The sequence below is a fragment of the Aspergillus luchuensis genome, chromosome 6 (genome assembly GCF_016861625.1).
Source record: "Aspergillus luchuensis IFO 4308 DNA, chromosome 6, nearly complete sequence".
NCBI lineage: Eukaryota > Fungi > Ascomycota > Eurotiomycetes > Eurotiales > Aspergillaceae > Aspergillus > Aspergillus luchuensis.
The window spans coordinates 180,789-203,356 of record NC_054854.1 but is presented as its reverse complement, the minus strand read 5'-3'; the positions used below and the strand labels follow the sequence as shown (position 1 = coordinate 203,356).

General features: G+C 49.6%; 11 protein-coding genes across 11 annotated transcripts; 5 read left to right on the top strand and 6 right to left on the bottom strand.

The window, feature by feature from the left end:
- Positions 1-250: 250 nt before the first annotated feature.
- Positions 251-2,451, bottom strand: AKAW2_60083S (uncharacterized protein; the record flags this gene model as incomplete). The annotated part of the gene is made up of 5 exons (XM_041692169.1): positions 251-636; positions 695-1,148; positions 1,195-1,217; positions 1,267-2,239; positions 2,308-2,451. The coding sequence occupies 5 exons, from the start codon at positions 2,449-2,451 to the stop codon at positions 251-253; spliced, it is 1,980 nt and encodes a 659-aa protein (XP_041545581.1).
- Positions 2,452-2,995: 544 nt separating this feature from the next.
- On the bottom strand, positions 2,996-5,363 carry AKAW2_60082S (uncharacterized protein; the record flags this gene model as incomplete). Its single annotated transcript, XM_041692168.1, has 2 exons — positions 2,996-5,027; positions 5,077-5,363. 2 exons carry the CDS (start codon positions 5,361-5,363, stop codon positions 2,996-2,998), a joined length of 2,319 nt encoding a protein of 772 aa, XP_041545580.1.
- Positions 5,364-5,772: 409 nt separating this feature from the next.
- On the bottom strand, positions 5,773-6,748 carry AKAW2_60081S (RTA1 domain-containing protein; the record flags this gene model as incomplete). Its single annotated transcript, XM_041692166.1, has 3 exons — positions 5,773-5,972; positions 6,031-6,419; positions 6,486-6,748. The coding sequence occupies 3 exons, from the start codon at positions 6,746-6,748 to the stop codon at positions 5,773-5,775; spliced, it is 852 nt and encodes a 283-aa protein (XP_041545579.1).
- Positions 6,749-7,198: 450 nt separating this feature from the next.
- Positions 7,199-9,270, top strand: AKAW2_60080A (fungal specific transcription factor domain-containing protein; the record flags this gene model as incomplete). Its single annotated transcript, XM_041692165.1, has 6 exons — positions 7,199-7,299; positions 7,378-7,449; positions 7,504-7,953; positions 8,022-8,225; positions 8,278-8,543; positions 8,639-9,270. The coding sequence occupies 6 exons, from the start codon at positions 7,199-7,201 to the stop codon at positions 9,268-9,270; spliced, it is 1,725 nt and encodes a 574-aa protein (XP_041545578.1).
- A 776-nt stretch (positions 9,271-10,046) lies between these two features.
- Positions 10,047-10,656, top strand: cyn1 (putative cyanate hydratase; the record flags this gene model as incomplete). The annotated part of the gene is made up of 3 exons (XM_041692164.1): positions 10,047-10,067; positions 10,139-10,578; positions 10,635-10,656. The coding sequence occupies 3 exons, from the start codon at positions 10,047-10,049 to the stop codon at positions 10,654-10,656; spliced, it is 483 nt and encodes a 160-aa protein (XP_041545577.1).
- A 455-nt stretch (positions 10,657-11,111) lies between these two features.
- Positions 11,112-12,348, top strand: AKAW2_60078A (putative C2H2 finger domain protein; the record flags this gene model as incomplete). The annotated part of the gene is made up of 3 exons (XM_041692163.1): positions 11,112-11,360; positions 11,434-12,050; positions 12,108-12,348. 3 exons carry the CDS (start codon positions 11,112-11,114, stop codon positions 12,346-12,348), a joined length of 1,107 nt encoding a protein of 368 aa, XP_041545576.1.
- A 418-nt stretch (positions 12,349-12,766) lies between these two features.
- Positions 12,767-13,160, bottom strand: AKAW2_60077S (uncharacterized protein; the record flags this gene model as incomplete). The annotated part of the gene is made up of 3 exons (XM_041692162.1): positions 12,767-12,812; positions 12,890-12,954; positions 13,020-13,160. The coding sequence occupies 3 exons, from the start codon at positions 13,158-13,160 to the stop codon at positions 12,767-12,769; spliced, it is 252 nt and encodes an 83-aa protein (XP_041545575.1).
- Positions 13,161-15,885: 2,725 nt separating this feature from the next.
- On the top strand, positions 15,886-17,017 carry AKAW2_60076A (homocysteine S-methyltransferase family protein; the record flags this gene model as incomplete). The annotated part of the gene is made up of 2 exons (XM_041692161.1): positions 15,886-16,809; positions 16,877-17,017. 2 exons carry the CDS (start codon positions 15,886-15,888, stop codon positions 17,015-17,017), a joined length of 1,065 nt encoding a protein of 354 aa, XP_041545574.1.
- Positions 17,018-17,167: 150 nt separating this feature from the next.
- On the bottom strand, positions 17,168-18,939 carry AKAW2_60075S (putative amino acid permease; the record flags this gene model as incomplete). Its single annotated transcript, XM_041692160.1, has 3 exons — positions 17,168-17,284; positions 17,340-17,680; positions 17,733-18,939. The coding sequence occupies 3 exons, from the start codon at positions 18,937-18,939 to the stop codon at positions 17,168-17,170; spliced, it is 1,665 nt and encodes a 554-aa protein (XP_041545573.1).
- Positions 18,940-20,164: 1,225 nt separating this feature from the next.
- On the top strand, positions 20,165-20,737 carry AKAW2_60074A (uncharacterized protein; the record flags this gene model as incomplete). Its single annotated transcript, XM_041692159.1, has 1 exon — positions 20,165-20,737. One exon carries the CDS (start codon positions 20,165-20,167, stop codon positions 20,735-20,737), a length of 573 nt encoding a protein of 190 aa, XP_041545572.1.
- Positions 20,738-21,075: 338 nt separating this feature from the next.
- AKAW2_60073S (uncharacterized protein) lies at positions 21,076-22,125 on the bottom strand (the record flags this gene model as incomplete). Its single annotated transcript, XM_041692158.1, has 1 exon — positions 21,076-22,125. The coding sequence occupies one exon, from the start codon at positions 22,123-22,125 to the stop codon at positions 21,076-21,078; it is 1,050 nt and encodes a 349-aa protein (XP_041545571.1).
- Between the last annotated feature and the right edge of the window lie 443 nt (positions 22,126-22,568).

Below are 22,568 nucleotides of genomic sequence, written 5' to 3'. Positions count from 1 at the left end.
AGAAGATATACTTGATAATAATCAGAAAGAATATATATAGCATCATATAAAGTATCATAAGATCTTAATCAGGATATAGTAGGCAGAGCGGTAAAGGCACTTCAATGCATTTGCCTGATGGCCGCTATTGCCCGCCGTACCCCGGAGCTTCTCGGAAAACAAGGCTGAACGGGTGAGGGACCGTGACCACTTCAGCTCAACGAACTATACTCTCATTGGACTGGTAATATGTACATGGTGTTAATCATCTCTACTGCGTCCTGATGCAGCGACGCAGGTACTCGCCCACGCGATCCACCTCCCCGAGCGCTACAACTATCCCAACATACCCGTCGGGCCGGACAACCACCATGGCTCCCTGATGAGGGTCCACCCCGTAGATTTCATAGGCATCCTCCAGCTCGCTTCCATTATAGAAGCGCATCTCCGCATGTTCTTTCACGCAACCCGGAAGGCTATCCCATTCAAACTCTCTCGGGAGCTGCGGGTGCACCACAATCTGCTCGACGATCCCTGCTGGGAAAGTACCCAGCAATGCAGACACATCCTGCAATGATCGAGCAGACACGCTTTGCACATTCAGGAGATCATTAGACGTGAGCGTTAGAATGCGGAACCGGCCCGTGGATGCCAGGTCTAAACGTGTGGCCATGATATCAGCATATGCAAGGGGTGGAGGGATGATGGTACCAACCGTCCTGGATATCCCGGTGCCATCCATCCGCATGACGCCTTAGTTTCACGTTCAGCAATCGTCTGCCCGGTCGCAGAATCCCAGATAAGTAGTCGTCGCCCTGGATGGGATTATCCTGTCCTTCCGATGCCGTTCGGTCAACGATCATACTCTCTCCGTATTCCACCCCGCAGCCGCTGGTGAAGCCGTTGCCGGTGTTGAATGTGGCCACGAATTCCGCGTGCGACATCCCTGACTCCTCCGTGTCCAGTTGACCCGAGAAGATGGTAGAGAACTTGCGATCAAAATCAATCAGCTGCTGCGCGTTCGCATGCCGTTCCAGATGATAAGTGTCGAGGAGGGGATGTGGCTGGTCGGGCTCGGCAGACGATGGGCTGAGTCCGTGAATGTGGTAGGCCAGCTTCCAGGCCAGATTATACGAGTCCATCATGGACACATTCATTCCCTGGCCGGCCTAGACAACAATTAGCTGCGTCTCACGAATAGTTCGTACATAGTACCTTTGGACTATGAGTATGGCAAGCTATGATCATCAGCAAGTGATTCTAGTCCTCAGGGAAGAGTGCACATACCATCCCCCACAATGAATACCCTAGGAACTCCAGTAGAGTCTTTGACAATGAATTCCGGTGAGACCCGCTGCCCAATCTGATACGCTGCCCACCAGTCGATTGATTCCTCGCTTTTCGGCCGCAGGTAATATGGCTTGAATGCGTCTGCTGCTTGCTTCAGGATTCCCTCCTTCGTCACTTTCTGTCTGCGTACCCTAGCATCATCGATCTCGGAAATTGGGGTAGCCGCCGCTCCCACTATATCTCCATTGGGGCTTGCCATTCCAGGTACCTGGACATAAAGTCGCGTAAGATACTCACCCGTCACGATCCGTTCTCGTGGTATGACCATTACCGAGCCAGCTGGGGCATGGATAGCACATCGTCGGCGAATGTCAGGAAAATTCGTATCCACGACCAAGTCTATAACGCCCCAGATATGGTCGAGCGATTGACCCTCCAGCTTTAGTCCCACACACTGACGTACCATCGAGTGTGCTCCGTCTGCTCCAACGAGGTGTTTTGTGCGGATTAATCTTCTTACCCCGCGTGTCTCAATCTCCGCCAGGACAGGGAACTCCTTGTCATCTTCATTCAGCTGGACATGAATTAACTTGGTGTCCCTTTGCACGCCTCTTTTGGAGTATCGCAGGAGGTCCGTCTCCATGATCCGTTCAATGCGTCCCTGATGTATAGTAGCCTCGTAGCGAAACCGAGCGGGGGGTATCACTTCAGGGACCACCGACTTCCGCTCAATGATCCTGGATGGGTCTGATGAGGTATTCCAGAAGGCAAACTGCCACATTTGGCATGCTTCGTTCTCAATCTCGTCGGAAATCCCCAAGGTTTTGAATACTTCCAACGTCCGAGGTTGAACACCATCGGCCTGTCCAGATTTCAAGGTGCTTGGCTTCGAATCAATACAAAGGAGAGATTCGTCACTCAATCCGTATCTGGCCAGCAGAAGTTCCAGCATCAGCCCCGAGGGTCCCGCCTGCATGATGTTAGCAACTCTCGCTCGTGTATGTTGAGTGGCAACATCCGTTGTCTGATGGGACTTACCCCAACGATGAGAACCTCGTAGCGTTCAACTCCATCGTTTACGGTGGGTTCGAACGGCGGAGTAAGTCGAGGTAATGGAAGAGCAAAGGAAGGAAGGACACGCAGGTCCCGCGACTTGGATGCGAATTCTGTAAATACCGGCATTTCAATGTGCTTGATTGAATCGATACCCTTGAACTAATATATTCGGCGGGCTTCTAGATCTATAAATCATCTCTCAGGGGTGGATATTGACTCGGTTGTTGTATGCGGCATTGTCTGGAGAAACCCCACACACCAATACCCCACAGGCGGGAAGAAGGTACACAGCGAGCGAAGGGCGACCCGAGTGCGCTGCATTATTGCGCACGTATGGTGTTTCTAGTGATCATACCGGTTATGTCATGATAAATAGTACCATTGGCGGAGCCATTGTGTAGTGCGTCCAACCGTATGGGATGAATATGTAGGCCATCTCGTAAGTGCTCTCATAATCCTCGTGTCAGCAGTCTGCAAACGCCTCCGGTGTGTCGATCCACGGGGTCACCCCGCCACCCCGCAACACATCCCACATTTCGGCGGGGAGCCTGCACTAATGACCTCGGCATGAACCAGATTTGCTTTCTTTGCCGCCACATCTTTATTGATACTTGCTGTCTCCAGTGGTCGTGCATAAATGTATTGCTATAGGATCCCTTATCAAAGAACGTCATTCTTCTCTAACTTCTTCTAGAGCCGTGCATAGCACAGTGGCAAATGTTTTCGAGATCGTCCAGCGCCCAAAGCGGTGCAGAAGATCAATCAGCCGATGTAAATGATTTACATCTGCAAATGCAGAGTCTCCGAATGCCTGCCCTTGGGCCTCTTGCAACGCGGTCTCACTGCCCAGGAGCTGGATTTCTGGGGCATCGAAAGCTTTCAAGTTGATGGATTGCTGTTGTCCAATTCTCGTAAAACAGAGCCATGCGAGAGCAGCCGAAAAGAGAGCCCCGGGCACATGTATTGCGGGCTCGGAGGAGATTCGCATTCTCTCGAGATAACGCTGTATCAACAGCGCATGAACCAGGCACTTGCTGGCATCCAGGGAGCCCGCCCACGCTTGGACCGCGTGGTGAGATACAGTGGCAGCTGCATGCCCATTACGACCAACTGCTCGTTCAAGCAGGTCCATGTCGCTATAAAGAGACATATAAATCGAATGCCACAACACAGGAAGACTGAAAGGGTCTTCTTCCTCATCTTGGATGTATTGTAAGCTATATTTACTCCACCAATGCATCAGTAGGCTAGATAGATTTCGGCATGTATCTCTATCTAAGGTGCCTGAGAGGCGAGCCTCAATGACATGGGCGTTGATACTCTCCAGCAAGCTATAGACAGCGAACCTAGAATCATGCCCGGCGGAGTGAAAGTGAAGGTCGGGGGTGGGGCTTAGTTTAGTAATGGACGGTGACTGTTTGTATATATCGGCCCATCGGGCAGCTGTCGGAGCCATGAACATTGATTCAGAGGCTAGCAGCGGATATTGTGTGAATCGATGCTTGCGAATAGGCTCATGGTGCATCAAGCTAGCAAGCTCCGCATCGTGTATGTTTAAGGCAATTTCGACACGTCTTCTCTGTTCCGCCTCGGCCCATCGGTGCCACTGCTCGATCAACTCTTGTTCGGTCGAGCATGAATCGAGGAACTGACCATGGCCAATAGTAGCATATTTATTGGACTCGCGTGTCCATCCCATTACGGTACCATGAAGGACATCCGCAAGGACCAAGTCCTTGGGCCTTCCGGACAAAATTCCATAAGTCTGGCCCAGAATGGCAGCTTGGACCATCGACAAGGCATCCGGTCGGCTATGAGCAAGAATTGACTCCCAGGAGGCCAGAATTGCTTTATTCAGTCGTTCAAATATCCTCAGGCCTTGTGCCACTGCATGGGATGACCCCACAAAGAGGCTGCCTATTGAGCAGATTGATAAGAATAGCAACGAATTTTCCGCGGTCGGACGAAAGGTGGGTGCATGTATAACCGGAAACAGGGAGTGGAATCGACTAAAGAAGAGCTTCGCAAAGAGATTCAATTGCTCTGCGGATGGCAGTGCTTCATCATGCATGCGAGGCTTCAACCTCTGGGAGAGACCAGCTCTATAGTTGTCATCGGCATCGATCCTCCCTTGAGGGAACAAGTCACCGGGGCGATTGGGTCCTCTGTAGACGAATTGGTTCACCTCTGGTGGAGATAAACAAGTAAACCATCTCTTCCTTACAATGTCCGCTGGACGCGACTCATCGATGTTCCCCTTTGCGTAGGACGTTGGTGCGGAAGGCAGCGGCTCTCCTGCTAAGCCAACAGAGCCTAACATATGTGGTGTGGAAGGCAACTGCGCCCATTCCGATATCGCCGATGATATGGAAAAGTCCAAGGCATTTACATCAAAGTCTGCGCCAAGGAACCAAGAATCGGTATCTGTCTGTAGTACGGAGTCATGCAAATTCATCCCTGCCGCTGATCGGGGTTGAGATGGTTCGGTACTGCTAATTAGTTGGTCGTGTACGGCTGGTACTATTAATGTAGCATCATTCAGTAGCTCATGTATCCTTGGTGCCGTATGAGATGGGCTAGAGATTATCGTCGACTCTTCCGCCACTGATCGGGATGGGGTCCCTGAAATCGAAGCTCGGGGCTGCGGTGAAGCATTTTGAGAGCGCTTCTCGTGGCTTTTAAGATGTCTCCGCAGCACATCGCTAGCAATTGTCAGTGCACATGGCAGTAGCTTAGGTTCAGTGTTCATACCTTCTGGAGTACACCTTCCCGCAGGTAGTACACACATACGGCCTCTCTTTAGTGTGGCTGCGGAGATGCCGAGTGAGATGTTCGGCTTTTGAAAAAGTCTTGTTGCAGGCAGGACAAGGACGCGTACGTGGTGAATCTGCCTCTGAGTCCGAGGCACGCTTCATTGCAGGTCGACTCTCCATGGTGCCTCGAGCATACTCAGACACGAGGGATGGTTCTGAACGATTGTCCGGAGTAGAAGGAGCGGAGTTGCGGAGTTGCGGAGAAAGAATAAACCCCACATTCATACCGGGCACGTGATACGTGGATTCAGGCTTCAGTCCAAACTGATTGACAGCCAGCTAATAGTAATATTGGTTCATATATAAAGATGATTGGGACGTAGTTACTAACTTCAATGCTACCAGCTGAGTGGTTGCTGATACTAGTATCAGTTTGCTGCGGGGATTTTTGAGACCGATGCTATATTTTATAGTGTGAAGTGAGAAAAACATCAGAGATATATTAGCAGTGTGCATGGGAACAAGAGTATGAAGGCTTTTTTTTTTTTTTTTCATACCCCACAAGAGTTGGATTTATCCTCTGTAGTTTCTCCAATAGCAGCCTTATTGAAGTTTGTAACTTTATGATTTTTTATTCCACGTATTTAAAGGAGACTAAATCTAAAGCTCAATGTGCAAAAGTAGTCAATATCCCTCAAAGAGAACCCCAAGTGCGACCGACAATAATAGCCGGATGAGCCACCGTTAAACAAATACACGCAATCGAGATCATGGTACTTTCCAACACCATCAAGTCAATTTCATTATTGGCCAGGGCACTTGAAAATCCACCCTGTAACTCTGCAACACGGAAGACCGATCGAATAAAGATAGTAATAGTGGCAAGAGCGAGACCTGATAGATGCAGATGTGATTAGCATACGTATACTGAATCAGACAAAGGTCAACATACAGTAAAGAAACATTTTCCACTTTGGGCTCTTGCGAAGGCTGGTAAAGTCATCATTCTCTGACTTGGGGCTTTTGCGGACCCGGAAAGCGAATTCGCTAGCAAGGACTATAAACACGAGTAGGGAGAAGACCTGGAAAGCCAAACCCGCAATCATTATGTTGACCCCAGTATCGCTTTCGCCCGTGTCGCCGTCACCAGCGGAGGAAGCGAGGGCACCACCGACTGCTTGAAGGATCAAGGATAGCAGGTCACAGGAGACGAAGAGCCTTGTGTATGTTCGGGGTCGGAATCGAGAAATACCCTCTCCGTAGATAACAACTATTTTCCCCAGGCAGATGTAGATGGCGGCACTGAAAAACGCGGGTCCAAGAGTCAAACAAATAAGGTACCTTTATATTCGGATGTTGATTAGTTGAGGCTTATAATTGAGGAACAATACATATGCAACCACTCACAGAAGGAAATTGTTAAAGTCGAAAGGATTATCATGTAGCATGATTCGCCCCACGTATCCCAGAACCTCGAGAATAAGACCCGGCAGCATGGCAATCATATAAGTCCATGTTCGATACCATACTCCCAGACCAAATTGAAGCACGGTTATGAGGCCGAAAAAGGCCACGAAAAATACATTTGCGGGAAGATTAGGAAGGTAATTGATATATGCCACGCTGAGCGGACATGTTAACAAGGTACAACTGTCAGTTGAAGACATCATGTAGTTAGGATATTGAAATCGATTGTGATATTGCTATAGATCTGTATACTTCAAATTCACATGTTCGAGGCTAGTCTCAATCTTATATGGCTAATATCTCTCCTAAAACCCGAATGCCTGATTTATTTTAATGGATAGGGCTATGCAAAATCCTCATTTTTCTTGTTTAGCCCAAGATTACGCATGCTGAGAGGGATTGTCGACACGGAAATCCTCAGCTTTGAGATCTTGGCGGCCCCAAATTAGGCTCCCTGATTCACATGATTGGCTTAGCTGACACGGAGTCGGATGTCAACTTTGGCCCGCCGGATAAGCTGGACAGATATGATGTCCGTGTCCGACGGACTGACACTTCTTAAATGTACTACCGTCCGTGTTTGACCTCCAGTCCGTGTCCGTTTCTACAAGATCAGTTAGATCATATAATTACTAAGCCCTATCTTCTTCAGTATGGCTGGGGAAACTGAAACAGAGAGAGTCAAGACCTGTGAGAACTGCGTCCGGGCCAAGATACGATGTACGCATGCGCCAGATGCTACGATATGCGATCGGTCAGTAAAATACCTATCCTTCTGATAAGAAGCTACATGTATACAGTATCTAACGTAGTAAGCGATTCGGCATAATAGCTGCTATCGCTTGAAGAAAGAATGTTACTTCCGACTGGCACGGCAGCGATCCGCCCCAAAGAAGCGCAGAAGGTAACGCTCATAGGAAACAACAAGTCGCAAACAGATCAACTAATTTAACTAAAGAAACAAGCGCATAGAAATGCTTGAAGACAAAATTGATCAGATAATGGGCCAGATCAACCTCGTCACCCCACGACGTCCAGAGCATCCATATCACACCCCGAATAGTGAAGTCAGCAGTACCTACCCACACGCCGATACTATCGACGTAATCAAAAATGGTCTGATCAGCCATGAATCCGCAACTCAGCTCTTAGATCAGTATCGTGAAGCCATGCTGTTCTTCCCATTTGTCATGGTCCCCGCAAGCACCACGGTCGATGACCTAAGAGCCGAGAAGCCATTCGTACTTCTATGTATTCTGGTCTTTTGCTCATTCCACGACAACTCGTTGCAAAAGTCACTAGAAGAAGTTCTGCAATCCTATGTATCAAGTGAGGTCCTTTGCTCAGAGCATGATAGCCACCCGCCTTCTTTCGAGATTCTGCAGGGACTATTGATCATCTTAGCTGGGTATGTATGGCCTTAAGATTTTGCTTTTGACTTCGCCACTAGAGAAAGACATACTAATTATCAAATAGAACACGCCAGAGGCATCAACTATGTCGGTTTCCGTATTACATGCAGCTTGCCGTTGGTGTAGTAATCAACGAACGACTCGACCGACATCCGAAGTACAGAGTCGCCACACGGCTTGAGGTGGGTGATGAATGCGACGAAACAAGAAGAGGGACAGTCGCCGATGAAAGTCGGGCCTTGATAGGATTATTCCTACTCAACTCCACGTAAGTGAAGATCTTCAAGGGAAACGAGACTCATACTTACACTTTTCATCAGTGATGCTATTATCAGACAGAAGACTTGCACAACGCCCTGGACACCGTTTATAGAGTCAATAGCTGAAGACTTGTCTCGGGTGGCCGAATATCCCACTGATCGGTATATAATCTATTACGTCCAGTTACAGCATATGCTGCAGAGGTTAGATGCTCTTACTATGACTAGTATTGAACGCCATCCGGACATGGAGCAACATATTCGAGCATTTCGAGCAGAAGTTGAACAGTATAAGAACCAATTACCTGTTGATCCAACCTGTGACCGTGAGTAATTCAGTATCTTACTGAGTCCCTCCCCCTTTAGACATGCATTTGAGCGATGTACATCCTGACGATGCTAATAAACTCCTTCTGCACAGCATTCATCGCAACCCAGTACCACACTCTAGAACTCCAAATATGTCAAATCAGTCTTATAGACACCAAAGTAGCATCCACACCATCCGACAGCTTTCTCCTAGTCTCCCGAAGCGACACCCTCTGCCACGGACTAGCAGCCTCCAAGAGATTCCTCGACTACTACCTCAAATTACCACCAGTGATAGAAAGGAACTACAGCATCGTGATCTGGCTATCATCGGGCTTTTTGGTTGCCGCCGCATGCAAACTAGTTCTGGCAGCTTTGCACCCTTCACTCCGCCTTAATACACAGGTACAAGAGCTTCGTGACGCGCTTGATATGCCGAAGATGCTTCAGTTCTTTGTGGCTCGTCTCGATGCAATTGCGAAGACGTGTAAGGATGGGGTATTTTCGCATTATCATAAATGGACTCTGGCTGCTGCGACGTGGTTTGACAAGGCGTATCAGGTTGCTCAGTTGGAGGCGGCGAAGATTGTTGAGAATGAGTCTTTACGCTTTGCGGAGCAGAATCAGAATATGGATCAGGGGATTCAGACTGATCCGAACTTGTTTGGGTTGGATTTCGACATTACAATGGAGGAGTTGATGGGGGGTTGGTCTGGACCGTTGCTTGGTATTGGGCATGTTTGATATCAGATGAAAGGGCGGAGTACAGAGCACGTGTGAAATTAGGACTACTTATAAGAATTCAGAATGTTTTGGGATATATCCAAATATATATAAGATCATTGTCAGTAATTCTCATAAAAGACAACGACGCTCACAGAGCTTCATACCAGCACGGAACAGAAGGAGATGATTGACAAGAAAATAATAATAATTCGAAACCGAAAGAGAAGTCTCTTTTGTACAAATAGAAACATTATTCTGCTCTTTTTTTTCTTATTTATATTAGATGGGGCCTTTATATCTGTTTAGCTAGTTTAAATATCTGACAGATGTCAAAGTAGCCGCCAGGCAGTTGGGGTGTCGATCCGACCTCGGCGGAACCCCGCAGTATCTTATCTCGGATGCAGGTGTAACGTTTTCACGGCTGCAGGAGGACAGCGATGGCCACCATAGCTTTATTGAGGGTGCTGCCAATGTCGCCACTTACCAGTGAGTCTATAGTTGTGATACCTCACGGAAAGCTTGAGAGCTAACACAAATAAATCACGCGGAAGCAATGGCATTGTTGATGTTCCCCCTCACAACATGAGCTCCCCACCGTTGCAACGAGACGGCAAGTACCCCGCACGACAGTTGGAGAAAAGCGGATCACCGCCGATTATTTAAGAATGACACCCCTCCATCTCCATCTACTTGACCTTGGCAGCCAGCTTTTAGAATCCCGTCTTCCCCTGCGCCAATTCAATCTCATCAATTCTTCTCCATCGCCGTTTCTGCCCGAGCATCCTACCGACACAATGTCTCTCGCCACTCTTGACGTAAGCCCTCCCTCCAATACATGATGCCGAGAATAGGAGGAAAGCATGAGCTCATCACCCTCGAACAACAGACTGCCCAGCATCCCAACCTCCCGTCCGCGTCGGAGACCCTCTTCAAGGCCAAAGCCGCCAAGAAGCTGAGCTTCGAGCAGATTGCCCAGCACATTGGCCGCAATGAAGTGGCTACCGCTGCTATCTTCTACGGCCAGGCCAAGGCTTCCCCCGAAGACATCGAGAAACTCGCATCGCTCCTCACCATCCCTCACGATGCTCTGGAGGAAAGGCTTAGTGGTTTTCCCGACCGTGGTCGCACCGTGGAGATGCCTCCCAAGGAGCCCTTGATTTACCGGTTGTATGAGATTGTGCAGAACTATGGGTACGCATACAAGGCGGTGTTGAACGAGAAGTTTGGTGATGGTATTATGAGCGCTATCTCTTTCTCGACCAAGGTGGAGAAGGAGACAGATGCGGATGGAAATAACTGGGCCGTGATTACTCTGCGTGGAAAGTGGTGAGTTGTTTGGATGATTGATGGTCGCTTCGCTGGTGATTTACTGACTTTGTTAGGCTGCCCTTCTCGCGGTTCTAAATACGAAGTGTACGGAGATCGGGTTTGGTGAATGCATATATAGTGTTTTGTAAATGACTGGATAATGAATTTCTTTTTTGAATTGTCTTTAGTATGTGGCTAGTGGGCCCGTATTAACTGGCTGTAGGTACAAAGTGAGTGAGAAGTAATGAATTTGTTTAGTTCATTCCTACTTCAATGCCACTTCATTTCATGCGATATGTGAAACCTCCCGTAGATCTTGAAGTATGAAACGCTTCCCAGCAGGTTTCACTCCGTCTCGCTTCGAGTGCATGCCTTCCTATTTAGGCAGGTGTCGTCTAGGGTGACTCTCATTCATCGCCATTTCGGTGAATTTAGCAGACTTTGACCAGCACACTCTTCTAACCTCCCTGTTCAAAACTACACCTACTCCTCCTTCTACCATTCAGACATTCCATCCACATCTACTTGACAAGTTACTTGACGAGTTCAAGATGTCCACTCAACGATTTCCCACCAGGGTGCCCTGCACCTACAAGGAGTGCAGCGGTGTCTTTACATCGGTAGGGGAGATGAAGAGGCACAAGGTGAACGAACACGACTATTGCAGCCGTTGCGACGAGGATTTCCAGGATGATGAGTATCTTCTGCTCCACAAGATCAAGAGTGACAAGCATATCGTGTGTGTAGTTTGTGGTATCGATTTCCGCAGCGAGGGTGGTAGAGACCTTCATACCCGTCAGGTGGGTATCCTTCATATTGGCATTTGTTGACCCTTCACATCTTTCCAAGCTAATTCTCTTGATGTCTATCCAGCAACACCGAACTCCGCAGACCCTGACCTGTTACGGCTGCGGACAGAAGTTTAAGATGGCAGGTGCCATGGTGAATCACGTCGAGAGCGGCGATTGCCCAAATATCCCCTTATCTAGTCTGCTACAGGAACAGTCAAAAAGACTCCTCTTCCGAGAGGCGCTTAAGACAGGTAACGAGGGTGAGAGCGCTGAACCCGATTGCCAAGACGGCGGAGTCCATATTGACCAGGACCTTTTGGAGATGGACCCTGACAACGAGGCCACTCAATCTGTCGTGGGCGGGGTGAGCGGTCTATCTCTTGACGACAACATCCCGGAACCGAAGAGCAAGTCGTCGATTGCTTCTCCGTCTTCGGTTCGCGAGACGAGAGAACAATCAGCATCTGCCGGAAAGATCGCGAGGCCATCGAGCCCAAGCCCAGGCCCAAGCAACTCCTTCGGCATTGACCACCTTGACGCAGGATACACTCTTCGGGCGCTGGACCGGAACTGGGACCCTACCGTATACTTCAGTTCCTTCCACGGCAAGTTTATCTGCCCCTGTAAGGCTGAATTCTCCAGCATGAGAGACTTCGAGGAGCATGTCGTAACGAAGACCAACCAGAACAGAGGCATTCAGTAAGCTGCTGCATGCTTGAATGACGGTTGACTATGGTCTGACTCACGACTTATTAGGTGCCCTGGATGTCTTCGCATCTTCCGAACGGCGGCTGCCCTGGTGGCTCACTGCGAGTCGGCCAGTACTCGATGCAAGGTGAACAGGGGGCTTCAGTTCAGCCAAGTCATCAACGATATCAGCGGGGGACTGGTCAGGTCAGTTGGTCTGTTCGCGGATGGTAGCGTGGAGTACGGGCCTGGCACGATGGGTCCGAAGCAGGTAACATATGAGAAAGAGCAGCGCAGTCTGATGGACTAATCATTCGCAAAATCGGACTTACAATATTCGCGACGCAAAGTTAGCGCGCAACAAGACTGCCATCTGATAATAGCTCAAATCCAAGTTTAATCTACAGTGCACTGACCAACGATCATCTTAACTCAATTCATTTCTAGAACCAAGCGAAAATAGAGAAAAAGTAGATGTGATAGAAACACCGGGTATAAGCGATCTCGCAAGGGCAAATCCAAAACCAACTGAAACACCATCCATCATCCATCCATCGGCCATATCCATGAAATCATCGTGACCCAGGTCCGCATTTCATAGCTCGTCTCATAGATGGGCAGCACATGTCCGTTTCCTTATTATTTCTTTTTTTGTTTTTATCTTTCTTCGTCAAGATACGGAGACAGTAGTCGAACGTATGTATGAGAGGGAGGAAGGAGGTGTTTGCTTAGCAGCACTCCTCGCAGCACTCGAAGCAGAGAAGACCGGCGCAACTAGACAACAAGAATCCAAAATCAGCATCGCCATTACTTAAAGAGTAGGTTAGAAGGAAGGAATGGGATGAACATACACTCCGCAGCACACATCACCGGCACCACCACCACGCAGACCCATCTTCATTTCTTCCTGGGTGTTCTGGAAATACTCGTTAGTTTTTATCTATGTTATCTGATAGTTGTTGGGGGAAAGGGATATCGTACAGGCTGCTGCGTAACAACGCGCTCAGTAGAAGGAGCCTCGGGGCTAGAAGGCTGCTGCATGGTCATGGTGTTGGCGTCCCAGGAGGGTTGTTGGGTAGCGGAGGACTCCTCCTTGGAAGACTTGAACCAGTTGAAGACCATTTTGACTGTAGTGTAGTGTAGTGTAGGGTGTTGTTTTTTGTAAGTAGGTGAGGGTAGAGATAGATAAGTATCAAGCAGATAGTGGTAGTAGACAGTTGTAACAAAATGAATCAAAGCGAGGAGCAACACCCGCTATTTATGTTTTAAAAAAACGATGATCGGATCCATCCGCCATAGTAACAGTACAATTTCTCTGGATCAGGGGTCCACGACCAGGCGATTTCATTCCGTGTGGGTCGGGGTGTAAGTAAAGTAAGCGTCACTGTATTAATAGTGTAATGATACGGGTGGGGGTTAGCGAAGAAGACACAAAAACAGAAAGAATCTGTATGCTTCATGCTGAGAAAGCGGGGAGGTTGGTATGAATACAGCCACTCACAGCCACGAGATGGTCCACGTCAACCTCCCGCTCAGCCCTGCCGGCTAGTAATTTCTTGGCACGGCCGACTTGTTTGTCATGGGATTCGCCGGATCAACCCATGATTTCTTGGCTGTCTTCATTTGTCTGGGAAGATGTTTGTGTGGTGTGTTGTGCCGGGTTTGCCGTGGCTGGGGGTTGGCCGGGCTGTGTTGTGGTTGATGAAACTTGGATGCTTGTACTATAATTGGGAGGTGTTATAGACGCGCGGTTCATGCAGAGATCCAGGTGAGGAGGGAGGATGATGTCTGTGTCAGTCTTCTTTCTCTTTCTTTCTTTCTTCCTCGATGATTAACCAGGTATGATGCTTACTACGTACTTGCTTCGCTTGCTCTGAACTCTGTAATGTCCATCTAGGTATCACCATGGTATCATCCAAGACCATACATTCAACTTCAATAGTCCCGTAACTTTCATGTCTCCCGCAAACCTAGAATTCGCGGATCGGCAACTAACCATACTGCTTTCGCTCCCATCGCCCGACTCAATTTTGGTCAGTCGAAAACGCCCGCGTTGCTTCTGCTCTGTTCTTGTCAACAGACCCGAATACGAGCGATCCCAATACACATACATTACAATACAACAGGGCAGTTTCTCCAAGCTTTACCTAAGCTTTGCTTGGATGCTGGGCCAATGGGGCTGTGCCAATGCTGATCTATTCTTAGCACTATCGCCTAAATGGTCTTAGGCAACCTCATTTTCGTTTTTTTTTTTTTCTTTGCTGCGTACCGATTTCCATTATTCCCTGGTTACCTAGTATCGGACACTATTACCGAGTCAGATTGGCCCGGGATAAAGATACTGCGGCAGTTACTTACTGACAGTATGGAGAAGGCAGGGTCTGGTTTTGTAGACGTTGGGCCGACCGACTGTTTTCCCATGGTCCCTTGCATCGGATTGCGAGTATTGTCTGTCTCTCTGTCTGTCTATCATTGTAAAACTCTGCAGGGTCTACTCTACTCGATACTATGTACGTATTGTTGTGAGGGAGTTTCGCTTTTCCGTTCGTTGTCATTGGTTGACTGTTCCTGGTTGAACCTGTGAGTGGCCGGCAGTGAGTGGTATCCTCATGGAGGAGTTAGCCGCCGTGACAGTGCTAGTCGTCAAAGTGGCTTGTTATTAGCTCCGTAGGATGTGTGCCCATCCCATGCATCTAATCTAATAGATCACTCTAGGTGGAACATTGTGGCTGGGGCTGTGTATCAGGGTGCGACATGACGGCGGAGGGGGACTATTGATCAAAGCCACAATCTAGACAGGGACGGTCGCAGGTTTGACATGGATGTCATCCTGATGTTGTACAGTAACCTAACATGGGAATTACGAACAGTATTCTATTCTATTCTATTCCCTATCTAGCGTATGAGAAACGGCTCTGCCTATCAATCAATCAATCAATTTCACTGGTGATAGCTTGATTGGTGTGAGGTATAAGCCTCAGATGATCATATCCACTCGTGGGTTTGCCGAGGTATTATTTACTGCGCTTCATTGATCCAGAGTGCATCAATAGAATGATGGCTTAGCTGTGATGATGCTGGTGCCTGTCACAGTCATGGCACACCGCTCGCACCATAGTTTATGGATCGGCAGTGTGCAGTGTTCTATTAGGGAGATCTTTTCTTGTCGATGCAATGTCTTGAAGAGTAGGTGATAGCTGCCTAGACTATGCGGTCAACTGAGAGAAGTATTGCGGTTTTCATTGCGACGGTTGTGGAAGGTGGATGGTCGCGAAGGTTTCACGAGGGAAGTGACGTGATGGACTGAGACATTATTAGCATGGAACAAAATTGATAAATATGAAGGCAAAGGGTTGACTCTGTACAATTCCCGCCCGGGGCATAAGAGGACAGGTAATCCGCCTGTCAAAGTCCGACTGAGCTTCTAGAACAGAGCGGAATGGCTTGGCTGGAATGTTTTAGTTAATAGAAGACAGTCAATGACGTCCCGTGATCTCAGCCCCCATGAAGAAATCCATGCACAATGCCCACCAATCCACGGCACCAGTATCCTTAGACATTGAATATTACACTTGAATATACTGCAAACTATCTTCGCACAGCAACAGTCATGTAAATAATGATAATACTCTGATAAACTTAATCCATCGCAACCCGATCGCAAATTGCAACCTACGCAAACAACCCCACATTGCGGGGCAGCCAAAGCCCATTCCATTCCGTTGTCGCAATACCACCAGAACCTGAGGAAATATTCTCTCTTCCTCCTCTTATCTCCCCTCTTTCACCCTCAACACACCATCTCCCATCGTCAATCCATCAATCAATCAATCAACACCATTACAAGATGGCAAAAACACCCATCCTAATTCTCGACGGCGGTCTCGGCACCTCCCTCCAAGACCACTACAACATCACCTTCAGCAGCGACACCACCCCGCTCTGGTCCTCGCACCTAATGATCTCCGACCCTAAAACCCTCCTCTCCTGCCAACGCGACTTCACCACCACCGCCGCCGTCGACGTCCTCCTTACCGCCACCTACCAAGTCTCGCCCGAGGGTTTCCAGCGCACAAAAACCCCCTCGCACCCGTCGGGAATCCCCCGCGCCAGTATCGCTGGATATCTCCGCACAGCGCTCGACGTTGCCGAACAAGCGGTGCAGGATACTTCGGCCTCTGTGGCGCTGAGTCTGGGCCCCTATGGCGCGTGCATGATCCCCGGGCAGGAGTATAGTGGGAAGTATGATGGGGAGCATGATGATGAGGAGAAGTTGTGGAGGTGGCATACGGATCGGTTGGGGCTTTTTGATGATGAGGCAATGGAGGGGAAGGGGTTGCGGGAGAGGGTCAAGTATATTGCGATGGAGACGGTGCCGAGGATTGATGAGGTGAGGGCTGTGAGGAGGGCTGTGTGGTCTTCCAAGGGGTTTTGTGAGGGGGTGCCGTTTTGGGTGGCGTGTGTTTTCCCGGTCGAGGATAAGGATACCTTGCCTGATGGGAGTACTGTTGATGAGGTGGTCGAGGCGATGTTGTTGCCCATTGAGGGGGGTGCGACGCCGTGGGGGATTGGAATCAATTGTACGAAGCTTCATAAGTTGCCCAAGTTGGTTGGGTTGTTTGGGGATGCGGTGGGGAGGTTGCTGAGGGAGGGGAGGATTCAGGAGAGGCCGGCGTTGGTGCTGTATCCTGATGGTACGCAGGGAGAGGTTTATAATACTGCTACGCAGACGTGGGAGAAGGTGCAGGATAAGAGTGGTACGGCTGATTCGGTAAGTGATGCTTTAATTGTTGGTTGTGATCTTGGATGGTATGTGCTGACTGCAGGGATTATGACAGCGACCCTGGGAGGTGCAATTGTCACAGGTGGTCAATGACGCTGCCGCCACTGGACGGTTCAGCTCGATCCTCGTGGGCGGTTGCTGCAAGGCTTCGTTCAATGATATCAAGAGGCTTCGCGAACAGCTCCGCCAGGAGTAAATTAAACGTGTATAATATGTATATAGAAAAAAGTCTAACACTTTTGTGACGGGTTGCAAATTGTTGAAATTGCATGAAAAACATAATGGGTATCTCCGCCGAAAGATGCACAAATGCACAGAAAAAGTTGAATTTGGAACCAGTCCACACTTAGAAGAACCAGTCCACGAAGCGTCTCACACGGGTCTTGGGCCCGCCCTCTCGAATGACAATCTCGCCCTCCTGCAGCCGACCGGACCAGAGGTCGATGTTGGCGCTGCGCTGAAACTGCACCACCAGTTAGCTACACCACTCGGCACCAGATGAAGACGGGGCTGCTTACCTTCGTGCGGTTGAAAACCTTCCAGAGGATAATCGGCACGATAAAGATAGGAATGCCCACATACGAGGCGAAAAAGTCCGAAGTGGACCAGTTACCCTTGAGGAACACCGGGAAACCCGCCACCAGGGTGATGATCGTTGAGCCAATGAAACCCACCCACGCCGTGTATGGCTGGAAGGGCGACTTCCAGGGCAAAGTGTCCCGACTGACGCCCTGCGCTTTCATGGCGGAATAGAAGCGAATGTAACAGAAGGACAGTGTCGCCCACGCGATTAGGCCAGCAATGGTGCTCAGATTGAGAAGCCAGTTGAAAGCTTGCGCCGGACCGCCGGAGCCAAGACCTATAGCAACCGTTAATCGGGAGTCCGACACAATAATACCAGGATTACTTACTCAGGTACGCCAACGGGCCAAAAAGCCAGGAGGTGATGACGGCAACGTATGGCACGCCCATCTTGTTAACCCGGCCAAACACCTGCGGCAACTGGCGGTCGGTCGTCATGGCCACGATCATGCGCGATCCTACCCAGCAATAGGAATTGCCTGCAGACCAAGCCGATATAAGAATACAGGCGTTGACTATAGACGGCAGAGCGCTAATCCCGGCTTGCTTGATGGCAATGACCCAAGGAGAGCTGTTGGCATTGCCGGAACCGGAGACCAAGTCTTTGTTTGTAGGGCTGACGATGAGTCCGATGAGAAGTGCACCGAGGATGTAGAAGAATGCAATACGGTATGTCACGCGACGGGCAGCTTTGGGGATGGAGTAGTGCGGGTCGACCGATTCGGCGGCAGTGATGACGACTGTTTCAACACCGACGAAACTGAAGGACGCGTTGACAAAGGCAGACAAGAATCCGAGGAAGTGTCCGGTCGGGCCAGTGATGCCGTTGTAGTTCGTCCAGGCGCCCGGGTTGTGCCAGTAGCGGAATCCGATGGTTTGGTGATTAGGACCGCCACCAGAGGTGATGACGATAGCGACAAAAACCAATCCGACAAAGCACAAGACCTTGATAGCGCCTGCGATGACCTCACTTTCACCATAAAAGCGTACGCTCATCAGGTTGATAGCCAAAATCAGCACCAGCCCGACCGTAATGACCACCGCTGGTGTTATGTCTGTCCAATAACCAACAATGACCGCAGAAGCGGATACTTCTGAAGCAATCGCGATTGTATAGCAATAACCGTATGTGATAGCGAGGGAGAAGCCGACAGCCGGATCGATGAAACGAGTGGCCCAGTGAGGGAACGATCCCGCTGTGGGCAGCAAGGTAGCCAATTCTGCGATACTCTGCATCACACACCACAGCACAAATCCAATGACGATGTAGGCCAGCAGCAAGCCAGCGGGACCTGCGTCTGCATATGCAGAGCCTGTTCCCACGAAAAGACCGGTTCCAATACCACCACAGAACCCGATCATGCTGACCTGATAGTTTTTCAGCCGCCGTTGGGTAGCACCACGGCCACCGACGTTGAGCTCCAGCTCACCCTTGAGCGGGGGAGCTTCATCGTCGTAGTTGACCACCTGAGGACCACCGTATCCGTACTGGCGGATTTTCTCGTCCTCCATGGTGACAGTGGTGGACTGGTGCATCTTGGCGGGTAAGATGCAAAGGTGTAGGAGTGATGACACACCGAGAAAAGAGGTTCACCCCAGAGTTCTTGTAGGCGACAACGACAGCTCGCCACACTCGGCCACGCGCGGAGAAAAATGTTTTATTCGCCGCTGGGTACCTGCATCGCGACATCGGGAACCACGTTCGCACCACTTGTTCGTGCTTCTCCACCCGTCTCGAGGCAATTCTTTGGTTGGACACGCGGCAACGAACCCCACTTGCACGGTGTGATTGAGTCGCAGTTGGCGATGGCAATTAGTCACAGAATGCTGTGATACTGGCAGCGCCTCCGCACAACCTGGAGGGAGGCAATTCCTGGGCATCTGGGGCTCTGGCAGACATGTCTTGGCTGTCCTGGGGAAGTGAAAGACATATTGAACTCTGAAGTTCTGAGCGGTAAACTTCCCCGACTCAATGTCCCCTGCGTGGCGAACTGACAATTGACTTTGTCGATCGTTCAAAGTTTTTCTGGAACGACGGGAAGAACCTCAGTCCGGATCTGTGTGGGCACGTGATGCCACCGTCCACCGGATTGAGGAGTAGCCCTCGTCTGTCTGGTCTGTTTCAGGCCTAGTCTCCGCATAATTTAGCTTAGTCATATATGTGACTGTCACAACCGTCCTACCCTCACTGGTGACGATAAATAGATGCAGCTTTGTGTCATAACAGGCCAATCTCAAGACTGTCCAAAGCAAGTGGTGGTGGGTTGGGCGAAACGCCATCCAACTTTATCCATGACGCAAAGCGGCAAAAGTTAGCGAGTGGAGAATGATTCCGAGCCGCGAATATCGAATGATCTACCATCGATGGCTAGTAACCCTAAGGCAAAGACTCACTTCTAGCGTGGAATCTGCGAGCCTAGCCAGTGGATAGATCCGGAATGGCTTTGATTACACGTCCTTGCGAAAGAGTATAGGATGGCAAGAATATGGCAGACTAGAGCCACAGGAGTTCAATCCTGAAGGGATTCAGTGAAGTAACAGCAATGAATGCGATATGCTTTGCATACTCACCAAGCGTCCTATCCTTTTTGGCGCTCACAGAGCTACCTTGTAGAACTACTCACCAGGCCTAAGCCCGAGATTTCTTGCATAGTATTGCTCCTCAAGATGATGTGGACGTAATCTAAGGTGATTGAAACCTCGAACCCTCTGACTCTCGCTAATCCGACGTAGTTGCAGAATAGTCCCAACTGAAATCGTCATGACAGGCTCCTCAAACTCCATTGTGGTTGGCGCTGGTTGGCGCGACAGCCAGAAAGACACAGAAACGTCCGTGAATAAAGGTGACACCGAACCTGATACCTCCAGCGACAGCGACAAGGACATCTTTGTGCCAACTATCTTGAGGAACCAGCAACGCCAGAGTCAGGATCCGCACCACGTCAACGATCTCGCCAGGGACATAAGCCTGTCTAACGCGTTCCAACGGTCCTCGGGAAACGGGGCAGTCCAAGGCGCGTCAACGACCTCCGGGCAGCAGAATCAGCACCAGCAATCCATCGATAGTAATATTGTGAGTTCCTGGGCCGTCGCCTTTGGGTCTTCAGTTCAAGTACAGGAGGGCCACGTCCAGACGAATCAGATCGGAGACTGCCATTTTGACAAAGGTTGTGACACTTCCGTATCGACCCGTCCCCTTTATAAACCGTTCGGCCAGAGAAGAGCGACTCGGCCCAATTCTATCAACTTTCGGAAATCTATCAGAGGCCGACAGGATAGCAATGTTCGTACACATGATGCTGATGGGGACGTTATCATGAGGGATGCTTCTTGAAATGCATATTAGTTTGCCTAGTAGCATAGTAGTGAGGAAGGGCTCTACCGGATGAGACTTAATACTTCTGGTACACGGAAGGTTCCTCCTTTAGTAGTAGATATTATAATGACACTTGACTAACTAATCTGTGTTCCCAGAAAGTAACCACAGTAGTAACCCCAGTATCATTGAACGATTTTGAATCCATACGTTGCACTGCCGCCCTCCTGCTAGTGAGACTAAAGCCTTTAGAACTTGTTAATGTGCCATGGTTGAGAGGATAGGAGTAACACTGTAGGACAGAAGAACAAGAGAAGAAGACCCCCACAATGATTCATCATTCATACAGACTAAATCTACACAACAATCCTCCGCTCCTTAAGATACTCATAATCCGGCAAGGACTCCAAAACCGCCTCGTGCAACAGCTGCGCCGCCTCATCCCCAAACTCAGCCTTCCACTTCTCCACCTCCACGGCAACATCAATAGGCCCCGAGGGCGTCTTATCCTTAACAATCCCCGACGACGCATCAACCGTCGAGCGCATAACACAATTAATCTTGATCTGCATCTCATAGTGCTTATTTTCCGTATCATGCATCCCCGGACCCGTCCCCTTGACTCTCTCCTCACTCCACTCATACTGAATCTTCTCAGGATCCAACCCCGTGAGCTCACAGAACCGCTTCACAGCAGCCGGATTATGAGTAACATCATCCGCATCGATCAACACAGGCAGAGCACCACCCTGTTGTTCCAAACACCAATCATACACCATGCGGGTCCACCGCAGCGTCGTATTCGTCTTCCACACCCCCATAAACTCCTTATCGCCCATCCCTCCGAAGCCCTTGATCTTGGTCATGGCGCGATACATCGACGCCCATGCTAAAGCCGGGTGTCGGATGATAAACGCTACTTGCCAGCTGCGGAGGTATTCATCCGGCAGGACGGTCTTGTTCGAGGGCGAGAAGCTGTTGGGTCCGTAGCTGCTCTCAGATAAATGCAGCTGGAACGTCTTGAACAGCTCTGGGTCTTCTGTTCCAGTCATCAGTTCGTGCATCACTGCCGGGTTCATGAACCAGTATGCGTGTTCCTTGATGAACATGGCTTTGTCCGCATTTTGTGCCCGTTCCGAGTACTCTTCCAGACTCGAGACGCAGCCATGGAATGATGCCTTGATTTCTTCTTTTTGGGCCTCTGTCCACTCGTTTAGTGGCTTGTCGGCGTATCCGCCGTGGATGGCGGGCGCGAAGGCCGGGAAGAAGAAGTAGCCGCCTTGTTCGTTGGTCAGGAACTTGGGTTGGTTGTGGATGTCCACGATCTTCAGAAGGAGATGGGATGCTGAGCGTGGCACGCTAATGAGGAATACCCGACGGGGTGGTGTAGTGGCAGTCATGGTCATTATGAGGGGAAGGAAGTATTGATTGGAGCTCAATTGATGATTTACAGACTTGATGGTGTCATTCACTCCAGACTGGGTCCCATTGAGGCTTAAATACTTCTTACGATCCCTTCCTAGGCAGTAGGCACATGGTCTGGAGCCGCACGCATCCCAGACTTGGAGAGCCTCCTGTCATGTCAGTCCCTTTTTCGCCCCCCAAGACCACTAATGCAGTTGTATAGTAGCGAAGCATACTAGCTCGGCCATATCCAGACTAATTATCTCCCACTACCTGCGAATAACCGACACGTCCAATCAACATATTCCCGTAAGCACTAACAACCCCGAACGGTTATTACCGTCTGACCGGGCACAGAACCCAAAATTGATTCAATAAAAAATATCGGCCGTGCTAGTCCCCACTCTCAGCTGTCTAAGTACCCGCTGGATAAGAGGGGATTCCC